This window comes from Camellia sinensis, chromosome 14, assembly GCF_055761805.1.
Source record: "Camellia sinensis isolate YWXY chromosome 14, ASM5576180v1, whole genome shotgun sequence".
Taxonomy (NCBI): domain Eukaryota; kingdom Viridiplantae; phylum Streptophyta; class Magnoliopsida; order Ericales; family Theaceae; genus Camellia; species Camellia sinensis.
This window is the reverse complement of record NC_138974.1, coordinates 108582019-108594182: the sequence shown is the minus strand read 5'-3', so window position 1 is coordinate 108594182 and position 12164 is coordinate 108582019. Positions and strand designations below refer to the sequence as shown.

General features: G+C 36.3%; 1 protein-coding gene across 6 annotated transcripts in view; it reads left to right on the top strand.

The window, feature by feature from the left end:
* Positions 1-10809, top strand: part of LOC114268538 (uncharacterized) — a 57972-nt gene extending 47163 nt beyond the window's left edge. For 2 of the 6 annotated variants that reach the window (XR_003631291.2, XM_082907034.1), the window contains 2 exons: positions 9185-9551; positions 10189-10809. Coding sequence is in view for 5 of the 6 variants with exons in the window: in XM_082907034.1 (XP_082763160.1) it covers positions 9240-9551; positions 10189-10539 (663 nt within the window). In the remaining variant the exon portion in view is untranslated. The remainder of the gene's footprint in view (positions 1-9184; positions 9552-10188) is intronic. The other 4 variants (XM_082907035.1, XM_082907036.1, XM_082907037.1 and 1 more) reach the window with 4 other exon arrangements.
* Positions 10810-12164: the final 1355 nt, after the last annotated feature.

Here is a 12164-nt window from a genome sequence, read left to right as displayed (position 1 = left end):
CACCATGAGGTTGGAATAGTCTCTGGTTGTGTGACTAATCTACTTTACAGTGAGATTTGAAGTTCCAAATGCCTACATATAGTTGATGTCTGAAAATTATTTCAAAATGTGCCTACACATACCAATGCTCTCTCTCACACACAAGAATTAATGGCTTTTATAGTATGTGGCAAAGTTGTTAATATGCTATTCTCAAATTATCTTGTTAAGTATTTCAGTATGCAAGGCCTATAGATGGAACATTTTTTGATTTCCTGGTAGTGTATTGCTAGGTGGTGACTTAGTTGAATTGATTGGTTTTCATGGTGGGGCCCATCACATTTATGTTGGTGTTTTGCTAACATGGATTGGGTTGGGGGGGTGGTGGTGATAATTGTTGATTGATGTGAGGCTACCACATACCCCACCGGTACCCAATAAATTTTCATGTAGACGAGAATATTAGCTTACCGTGCATAGAAACTGTATCCCTCAAAAGAAATTTTAACTTTATTTTCAGAGTTCTAGTCTTTCTTTAAGGATAGGAATGAGCAGATGGTTTGCTAGGGAGAATCAACATTTCTCATTGATTCTTTTTATTGAAAAGAAGCTCAATGCCAAAAAAAATGTCACGACCTGAAACTGCCCCTACAGGTTTAGACCGTAACCGGCTAGTAATCCCGGATTACGCGGCTTCAAAGACAGAATTAACAAAAATATTTAATTAATATTGGGGCTAGAAGCGGAAACTAAATGATAAATTTTTGTCTAATGCGCTGTGCATATATGGCATATCAAAAACATCTCATTTTGTTAAGAACTCACATCCATTCATATACAAAAGATATTACGAAGTCAAGACCATTCACAAGATCATTATCATACAAAACTCAAAGCTTAATTATAGACATGGTCATACGTGACCAACGAAAAGGAACTGAAAAGTCAAACGAAACAAAAGCCTCATATGTGAGGCATCCTGGGCTGACTCCACAAAACTCGGTGTTCTTTCACAGGTTCACTAGGGCTGAGGCTGGACATCCAGCTGCTCACCTACATAAATATAAATACGAAGTGAGCTAAAGCCCAGTGAATAACATCAGAGTGAAAAGGTTAATAAATGAGATTCATATTAAATAAGATCATATTTGTATTACACAAAATCATACTTATAATTTAATCATTTGAAATGCTCTTCCCATTCATATCAGATCCATGTAGATTATATCAAAGCAAAACGACCTCGGGTCTAATATATCCATATATAAAATGACCTCAGGTCTAACTCATATACAAACGACCTTGGGTCCATTATTACAAAACGACCTTGGGTCCATTATGCTTTAAATCTTTATCAAGTCAAATTCACGTCATATTGAAACATTCGAAATCTCATTCATATTCAGAAAGCATAAGTTTCAAGTCACATTGAAACATTCGAAGTCTCATTCATATTTCAGAAAGCATAAGTTTCAAGACTTACCATAAAAGCGGTTAAGAAAATATCATCTAACAAAATATCTTTACTAAGATATTACTCACCTTGAGTAGGTTGATGTTCTTCTACAACGTTCAAACCTACACATTACACATAAGCACACACATTGGAACACATAGTTCGAATCAAATAATTCATCTTCTTATTTCTAATTCAGTTATTCATGTTGGTTTCTCACTTATTAGTTCCTTAATGAGTCATAATTCATGCCTAGGGATGCTCCGAAGACGATGAGAATGAAGATACGAACACAGAATGACATGTCAAAATGTGCTGAAAATGGCTTGACCACTTGAGCCAACGTTTGGTTGTTCGAGCAGATTACACTACCTGCAAAAGTCCTGGATAGGTTTGCATTGCGCTCGAGCCAAGGTTCTGAAAAGCGGTTGCGGTCGCCGTAACGGTGGCGGTGACGCGGTTGCGGTTGCGGTTGCGGGATGTAAAGGCCGTAGTGTAACGGTTGCGGTAACCGAAACCGTATTTTTTTTATTTTTTGCACAATTTGAAAAAAATTTACCGATACTCATATTTTTTTTTCCATGATCATATTTATTGGGTTAAAAATAAATATTGATCAATTTTTGTAAATTTTTAAGTATGATCCAATATATTTCATTTTTTTAAATCACTATAAATTGAGTTTTTTACATTTTATTTTAATAATTAATGACTTTATATTATACAAAAAATCAATCACTAACTATTATATATAAGATAAACAATGACAAAAGTAAGAGAATAAACAAGAGCCTAAATATATATATATACATATTTTAACCAAGCCAAATAAATAATGATCACACTTATTATTATTATTATTATTTTCAAACAATATATAGATAGACACACACGAACAAAATGGTTTAGTGATAGCAGTTGAATAGAATAGCATAGGTCTTACAACTTCAACAAATCAATAACATGTTCTTCATCTTCCCTCTTCTCTCTCTCTATCTCTTGTTTCTTAATTTTCTCTCTTTATCTTCCCTCTTCTCTCTATCCCTCTTCCCCCATTTTTAGCTTTTTTTTGTGTGTTTTTTTCAAAAGAAACAGTTTGGAACCGTTACGTAACGGTGCGTAACAAGCCGTTACGGCTGTTACGGCACCGTTACGACCGCTACGGCAGCCGCTACGGCCGACACACCTGTGAATCTCAATCACACTAGAAAAGCGGCCGTAACGGGTGGCGGTAACCGCCAAAATCGTTACGTAACGGTTGTGGCCGCTTTTTAAAACCTTGGCTCGAGCCAACACTTGGTTGCTCGAGCGGTCCAACGACAAACACTGAGTTCGCTCGAGCCACCATTTGGTCACTCGAGCGGTCAGTAAAGTCTGCAAAACTACTGGATGCATGAAATATGCGCTCGAACGAAGACTTCATCGCTTGAGCGGTTAGACCAAATTCTGGAATTTCCAAAATGTAGTTTGAACTTCAAATCATTTGTTTAAAGTGCAAAAGCTTGCATGTTGGGCTCAAACCTTTGGAAATACATATGTATGAACTTAATTTGAAACCAAACTTCCATGCATGTATAAAATTGTCTCCAAACTCTTTTCCAAAGCTTAAAAAATATGCAATTGAGTTCCAAAACAGCATGATTCATGGATGCATGTAGAATTCAACTTCTAAACTCAACATAGGCAATAAAACTCATGATCAAAATGATGATTCTACACTGCTGGAAATTTGTGTTAATGCATTTAATAAGATAGTGGCATATGATAGTGGTGTTGGTGGTAGATAGTGGCATGTATAGAATATGATAGCGGTGTTGGTGGTAGATAGTGGCATGTATAGAATATGATAGTGGTGTTGGTGGTAGATAGTGGCATGTATATAATATGATAGTGGTAGATAGTGGTAATATATAATATGTAAGTGGCATATAATGGGTTATAATGATGTTTGTAATATCTCCTATATAAGGAGTGTCACTTGGTCTTGTAAAATAAGAAGTTTTGAATATAACAGAAATATATTCCTTCTTCCTCATATTTTCGGAGTTCTTCTTCCTCATATTTTCTAAGTTGGTATCAGAGCTACAAAAAACACAGCAACCCTAAAACCGTCATAGCCATGTCGGAAGTCACGTCCGAAACCATTTCAACCCCTGCCGCTGCCATTCCGGTGAAAACGTCAAACTCTCACTCTGTCCAAATCACCACCATCCGCCTAAATGGTGATAATTTTCTCCGCTGGTCACAATCTGTCCGGATGTATATCCGTGGGCAAGGAAAGATCGGTTACATCACTGGTGACAAGAAGGCTCCTACTGTTAATGATCCGCTGTTCGACAGTTGGCACGCTGAAAACTCTATGGTTATGACATGGTTGGTCAATTCCATGGAGGAGGATATAAGCTCTAATTACATGTGCTATCCTACTGCACAAGAATTGTGGGATAATGTTAGTCAGATGTATTTTGACCTAGGAAATCAATCTCAAGTTTTCGAATTAACTTTGAAGTTGGGAGAGATTCGTCAAGGAGATGATTCCGTCACCAAATATTTCAATTCGTTGAAAAGGTTGTGGCAGGATCTTGACATCTTCAACACATACGAATGGAAATCGGTTGACGACTGCAACCACCACAAGAAAACTGTGGAAGACAGCCGTGTTTACAAGTTTCTTGCCAGCCTCAACATTGAGTTCGATGAAGTGCGAGGAAGAATTATTGGTAGACCTCCTCTCCCATCCATTGGCGAAGTATTTGCCGAAGTCAGAAGGGAAGAGAGCCGAAGGAGCGTCATGCTTAAGAAAAAAGGTACTGGTGAATCAATTGAAATTTCTGCTTTAATTAGCGATGCTGCGGCCAACAAGGCTGCAAATTACCAGCGCAGGTTTGATGATAAGCCACGGGTCTGGTGTGATTTTTGCAACAAGCCTCGCCATACACGCGAAACGTGTTGGAAGATCCATGGCAAACCTGTCAACTGGAAAAGCAGCAAACAAGGAGAGAAGAATCGTGGCTTTCCTACCGCTAATGAAGCTGATTCAGGCCCCTTCAACAAAGAGCAGATTGATCAACTCTTAAAGCTGATAAAATCCAACTCCTCATCCGGTACTCCTAGTGTTTTGTTGGCACAAACAGGTAGAAATCCTAAAGCCTTCTCTTGCCTAAACTTCTCTCCGTGGATCATAGATTCCGGTACCTCCGATCACATGACTAGTTTTTCCCATTTATTTAGTACCTATTTCCCTTGTTCTGGTCATGACAAAATCAGAATAGCCGATGGTAGTTTTTCACCTATTGCAGGAAAAGGATTTATTAAACTAACTGAGAAAATTAATCTCAATGCTGTTCTTCACGTCCCCAACTTAGCCTGTAACCTTTTGTCTGTCAGTAAACTATCTAAGGATTCTAATTGTCGTGTTACATTTTTTGAATCCCATTGTGAATTTCAGGACCAGAACTCGGGGATGATGATTGGGTGTGCTAGGATGCTTGAAGGTCTTTACTACTTTGATGAAGTACCTGTTAGTAATAAAAAAGCTCAGAGCTTTAATAGTACTAGTTCAATCTCTGTTCGAGAAAAAATAATGCTATGGCACTATAGGCTAGGACATCCTAGTTTTCTTTATCTGAAACATTTATTTCCAGAATTATTTAAAGGGATTGATTGTTCTTCTTTTCATTGTGAAAGTTGCATTTTTGCAAAATTTCATCGCTCTACTTATTTGCCAAAACCTTACCAGGCTTCCAAACCTTTTTATTTGATTCATAGTGATGTTTGGGGCCCTTCTAAAATCACTACTCTTTCTGGTAAAAGATGGTTTGTTACATTTATTGATGACCATACCCGCTTATGTTGGATTTATTTGATGAATAAAAAATCTGACGTGAAAAATTTATTCACAAATTTTTACAATATGATTGAAAACCAATTTCAAACCAAAATTGGTATTTTACATTCTGATAATGGAACAGAATATTTCAATGAGCAGTTGGGTGACTTTTTGGAAAAAAAGGGGATTTTTCATCAATCTACATGTCGGGATACCCCTCAACAAAATGGCATTGCAGAATGAAAAAATAAACATCTACTTGAAGTAGCACGTGCTATAATGTTTTACATGCATGTTCCTAAATATTTATGGGGTGAAGCAATTTTAACAGCCTCTTATTTGATAAACAGGATGCCTACAAAGGTGTTAACATACAAAACACCTTTCGATTGTCTCAAAACTTTTTTTCCTGACACGAGGTTGTTTTCTGATTTACCCGCCAAAGTTTTTGGATGTACTGCCTATGTTCATGTTCCTAGTCAATTTCGTTCAAAACTTGACCCCCGTGCTATAAAATGTGTTTTTTTGGGTTATTCCTCAAACAAAAAGGGGTATAAGTGTTTTGATCCTCAAACCAAAAAAATTTCATGTGAGTATGGATGTGTCATTTGTGGAAACAAAATCCTATTTCCCCAACACTTCTCTTCAGGGGGAGACAAGTGGAGTAGAAAACCGTTTTTGGGATATTTCTATCCCGCTCCCCAATGTCATTTATCCTACACAAAAACCACATCTGTCTGATAATGATCACTTAGGAGAACCAAGTTCTATGGTGCCTAGTCAAGAAAATTCTTGTTTAGGGGGAGAAGTACTACAAAATGATCTAAATCCTGAGCTTCAGGTTTATACTAGGAAGCGATTTCATCTGAGGAATAATGACCCGAATGTCCATCCTAATGACCCCAATGTCCACCCGAGTTCTGGCATCGAAATTTTAGGTAATCCTATTCCTTCTATTTCCGACCTTGATGTTCCTATAGCAATTAGGAAAGGTGTCCGAAATTGCATTAAACATCCTATTGCAAATTACCTCTCCTATCAAAGACTGTCTAAAAACCATAGAGCTTTCACATCTAGGATTTCACACTTGTTTGTTCCAAGGAATATACAGGAAGCATTGGATGATCCGAATTGGAAATTAGTAGTCATGGAGGAGATGAATGCTTTAAGGAGAAGTGGTACTTGGGAGATAGTTGATCTACCCAAAGACAAGAAAACAGTTGGGTGTAAATGGGTGTTTACGATAAAATGTAACGCAGATGGAAGCGTTGAGAGATACAAGGCGAGACTGGTGGCTAAAGGCTTCACTCAAACTTATGGGATCGACTATCAGGAGACGTTTGCTCCTGTTGCTAAAATAAATTCCATCAGAGTACTGTTATCTCTTGCAGTAAATTCAGATTGGCCTCTACATCAACTTGACATTAAAAATGCATTTCTCAATGGTGATCTTGAAGAGGAGGTGTTCATGAGCCTACCGCCGGGATTTGAGCAGAGACTTGGAAGCGACAGAGTATGCAGATTGAACAAGTCATTATACGGACTCAAACAATCACCAAGAGCATGGTTTGAACGCTTTGGGAAGGCAGTTATCAGTTGTGGCTTCTCGCAGAGTCAAGCAGATCACACAATATTTTATAAACATTCAAAAAACAGTAAAATTGCAATTTTGATTGTTTATGTTGATGACATCATTTTAACTGGTAATGATGAAGCAGAGTTAGCAGCCCTCAAAGAGAAACTCGCAAAAGAATTTCACATTAAGGATCTGGGAGCCCTCAAGTATTTCCTCGGAATGGAATTTGCAAGATCCAAGGAAGGTATATTCGTTAATCAGAGAAAATATGTTCTTGATCTCCTTGGAGAAACAGGTATGCTTGGTTGTAAGATGGTGGAGACTCCGATCAAGCCTAACTTGAAGTTACAAGCTGCTAAGGCTGAAGAAGTCAAAGAGAGGGAACAATATCAGCGACTTGTCGGGAAATTGATTTACTTGTCTCATACGCGGCCTGATATTGCCTTTGCAGTCAGCATGGTAAGTCAGTTCATGCACTCACCAGGGGCAGAGCACTTTGAGGCCGTTTATAAGATCTTAAGATATTTGAAAGGAACTCCAGGGAGAGGCTTATTGTTCAAGAAACATGGACATCTTCAAGTTGAAGTATACACAGATGCAGACTGGGCAGGAAGTGTTACAGACAGGAGATCAACATCCGGATACTGCTCCTTTGTAGGTGGGAACCTAGTTACATGGCGGAGTAAAAAACAGAATGTGGTAGCTAGAAGTAGTGCAGAAGCAGAGTTCAGAGCTGTTGCCCATGGAATCTGTGAAGTAATGTGGATTAAAAGAATTATTGAAGAATTAAAGCTTTCTCACCCGACACCTATGAAGGTCTATTGTGACAACAAAGTAGCTATATCTATAGCTCATAATCCAGTTCTACATGATCGCACAAAACATATAGAAGTGGATAAACATTTCATCAAGGAGAAAATCAATGCTGGCATAATCTGTATGACCTACCTTCCAACAGGTGAACAATTAGCTGATGTGCTAACGAAGGGACTACACAAGAAGCAATTTGATAAGCTGACTAGCAAGCTGGCTATGGAAGATATCTTCAAACCAGCTTGAGGGGGAGTGCTGGAAATTTGTGTTAATGCATTTAATAAGATAGTGGCATATGATAGTGGTGTTGGTGGTAGATAGTGGCATGTATAGGATATGATAGCGGTGTTGGTGGTAGATAGTGGCATGTATAGAATATGATAGTGGTGTTGGTGGTAGATAGTGGCATGTATATAATATGATAGTGGTAGATAGTGGTAATATATAATATGTAAGTGGCATATAATGGGTTATAATGATGTTTGTAATATCTCCTATATAAGGAGTGTCATTTGGTCTTGTAAAATAAGAAGTTTTGAATATAACAGAAATATATTCCTTCTTCCTCATATTTTCGGAGTTCTTCTTCCTCATATTTTCTAAGTTGTGCATGCATGTATGATTTAGCTTCAAATTTCCTTTCCAAGGCTTACAAAACATGGAGATTAGCTTCAAAACAACTTAATTATTGACTGCATGTATGAAATAACCTTCAATTCAAGCTTAGATAGCAAAATTATGTTAAAAAATGATAGAACTCTTCAAAATCATGCATGCATGTATGGATTGACTTCAAATTCATCATGTTTTAGACATTCTCTTGTGATTAATCTCATAACTTCTTGAATACACATATTTGTCAACTTAAACTCATGAATCAAGGTTCAAAAACTCACCTAAGGTCTTCAAGAACAACAATTCTAGCAAAAACTTGAGTTGACTCCCTTAATTCTTCAATCCTTGAGCAAAATTCCAAGTCTACAAGCTCCTCTCTCTCTAAGTAGAAGTTTTCTCTCTCTCTAGAGCTCTCCCTTAGATTTTGTGAACTCAAGATGAAGAGAAATTAGCTCAAAATGAGCTTAAGGCACACATATATAGCTAGAGTGGCTTAATACATTAATTAGAATATTAGACTAATCAAACACAACTTAATTTATCAAACTAAATCAATTTTTAATTAACCGTGCCAAATGGTTCTAAAAATTCCAATTAGTCTATTCATGAACCAATTTCGGTTTCTGACGCCATTAAGGCCTTCAATTTCGGATCATAACATAAATCACAATAGATATTCCTACGATTGACAGACATGCATCCAAAAACCACATTAATCACTTAATTAGCATTCAAATTCACACTAAGCACATGCAAAATTAAAGAATTAAAAGTATATTACATGACGGGGTCGTCACAAAAAATTATTTTTCTAGTACTTCAGGTATATTTAACTGTTTCATTTTATGTCTAGCTGTTTTTACCTGCCAAAGCTTCTGGATTTGTTTATTAACATTTTGCACTAAACTTCGACCAGCAGATTTTAAAGTTCAAAGTAATATGGACACTTATCAAGCTCTTTGATCTGGCTTATGCCGATGGGACTTTGTATCATGCTGTTGGAGTGCTGCTGTCAAGAGAGAACTTACCTCCGTTATTATGGCCTTTTTGGGCTGCGATTCTGCATGAGTAACAAGTTCCACCAGGAAAATTTTGAGATATGCTTTGTGCAGCAGTACTCTATGATTCACCGGCTTGAGACAAATAAGCTGCATAATGTGGCAAAGTTTTTTGCTCATTTACTTGGGACATTTGCTCTTCCTTGGCATGTTTTAGCTTACATACGTCTTACTGAGGAGGACACTGCATCATCTTCCCGTATTTTCGTTAAGATTCTTTTTAAGGTACCTGACTGGATATACAGAGATTTTTACATTTCAATTTTTGGGCCTATAAATTGGTTTCATACTATTATTATAACTTAAATAATAATGTTCCTGATCGTCCCTATGAATGTGGTTTGAAATGATCATGTACCTACCCTCCATGAAATGTTATTCTTTAACTTTTCCGGTACGAGTCTCTTTTGAATGGAATTGCAACTTCTGCAGATTTTAGTTCCCAGCTCAGCCTGACCTTAACCTTTTGAAGTTGGCTACATGAATTATTTCATTTACCGTGTTCTACTTGGGTTTTAATCCCTATAAGTACTAGTTGTTTGGTTTTCCTTGATTCCTTCATGGCTTATGCATATCCTTTGTCTCCATGTTGCCTATTTACCACCTTTATGGCTTATGCTACCGATACATTTATCCAAAAAAAAAAATTTTGATTACACTACTGATACATGTCCCATGGCGGGCATTGTGCATGAGATATCTGTGTTTTGTTGTTGCTCATTTTCTTTTTTTTTTTGGTTGATTGACCTGCATTAGTGCCAATTTTGTTTCAGAAACTCAGCAGTTTTCTTCTTATGTCTCTACTTATTTATTAATTTCTATAGAAGCTGGCAACTTTACCCTATTTTGGTTTGTGGTACAGGAATTGTCAGAACACCTTGGCATTCACTTGCTGACTGAGCTTCTTACTGATCCCACAATGCAGGACTCATTTGAATCCATTTTCCCAAAAGATAATCCCAAGAACACAAGGTTTTCCATTAATTTCTGCACGTCTATTGGGCCTGGTGGTATTACTGAGAACTTGCAAGAGTACTTGAAGAATATGCGACGTCTTATTATGCAACAACATAAACCAGTTTCTGAATCAGATAAGGAATCCAGGAGTTCTGATTCTGATGATTCAGGTTCCGAGCCAGATTCTGGGTCATTGAGGTCTGACGATGAAAGTAAAAGTGGAAGTGACAGCAATGACAGACAAAGGAGAGGGTGAAGAACATCTCCAATACCAGGGGTCAAAATTAAAGCTGCTTTTTAGAACTTTAGATGCAGGTACTTGTGTGTTGTTTGTTTCACAATTTTGTAGAATATTGTCAATCTGAACGAGTGAAACTCTACTAGATATGGTTTCACTGTGGAAACTTTCATTACAATAGTCTATAGTATCTCTTGTAGTTTTGATTCCATACAGTTGAGGGTTCAGTTTGGTTAGAATCTGCAGCAGCTGTGTCTTGAGATTTATTTTAGAATTCAAGTTTTACAATTGTTTCTCATGTTTCTACTGCTGACAAGAAGTCTTCAAATGACCACTATGGTTTAGTATTTTGGATTTAGGATTTAAGGTTTAGGATTTACCATCCTCTTTGATTTTGATTGTGGGCATTCAATGCACTTACCAGAAAGAAGTGGCCTCAAAATATATTTAAAAATAAAAAATAAAAACTACTAGAGTCCAAAAAAATATGAAAAAAAGAAGTTAGAAAACAGTATTTGAAAACCAAGCCAATCAAGCTGCAAGGTTGTTATGTCATTCTGGTTAGTTGTGGACGGTACAAAATTGAATTCAATTTGTTTCTTATATAGATTCGAACACGAGCCTTTACGCTGTGTTTGGTTAGAGGATTTGGGAAGGGATTTGGATAGGGAAAGAGAAAAGGTGTGTGAAACTATATGAAATGTAGGCATATTTTTTTCACATTTCACCTACTTTTTCCATTTCTCTTTCCAAATCCCTCCTTAAATTCCTCAATCAAACACAACATTAAAGTTTACGATTTTGGGTTTGGTCCCAGTCCCTGGTAGTACTGTTATAGGGATAGTTTGTCATGACTGAAGTTGAATTACAACATTATCTTCTATTCCTTGCCATATTCCTGTTTTATTTTCGAACATCATTATACACGATTCGATCATTTCAGACTTGGTATTTAGTAATGTTATACAAACGAATAGAACTTAAATTTTTGAATAAATTATATGGTGCGACTTTTATATTACAATCCCAAGCGCATGATGTCATGAAGTAGTATAACTCAGTGAGTCTGATGTCGACTTCACAAGGACCAGTTTGTTCAAAATAATTACCGAACACTCAAATAAAGTAAAGAAAATCGGTAAAGAAAAATATGATTTTGAATTTTTAAAATGGTTGAATAATTTGAGAAAAATAATTAATTAAAAGATAAAATAAGGTGATTATAAAAAGGGTGGTAAGGCATCAAGGATCTTTTACCAATGCTTTCTTTAAAATATTTAGATTCAATTTATATAACTCAATTGAAACATAAACAATATTTTCAATTGGAAGATAAAAATGATTAATTCATACAAAATTTAATTTCAAAAAAATTAATTACTTTCACTGATTGATTACACTATAAAAATTTAGTTATTTGATTTGCAGGGAATATCAAGTTTCTATCGTGTCTGAAATCTACAATAGAACAAGATATTATACAGAATAAAAAAAATTTCCCAAATAAATAAATAAATCAGTCAATTAAAATAATTTGACATTGAATACCATGATTGAATCATAAAAATGTTTATAAAGAAAATATTGGGATTTCATTCCTAACCTTAACAAAGAAAATTTAGAACATCATAAAAACAAAAAGC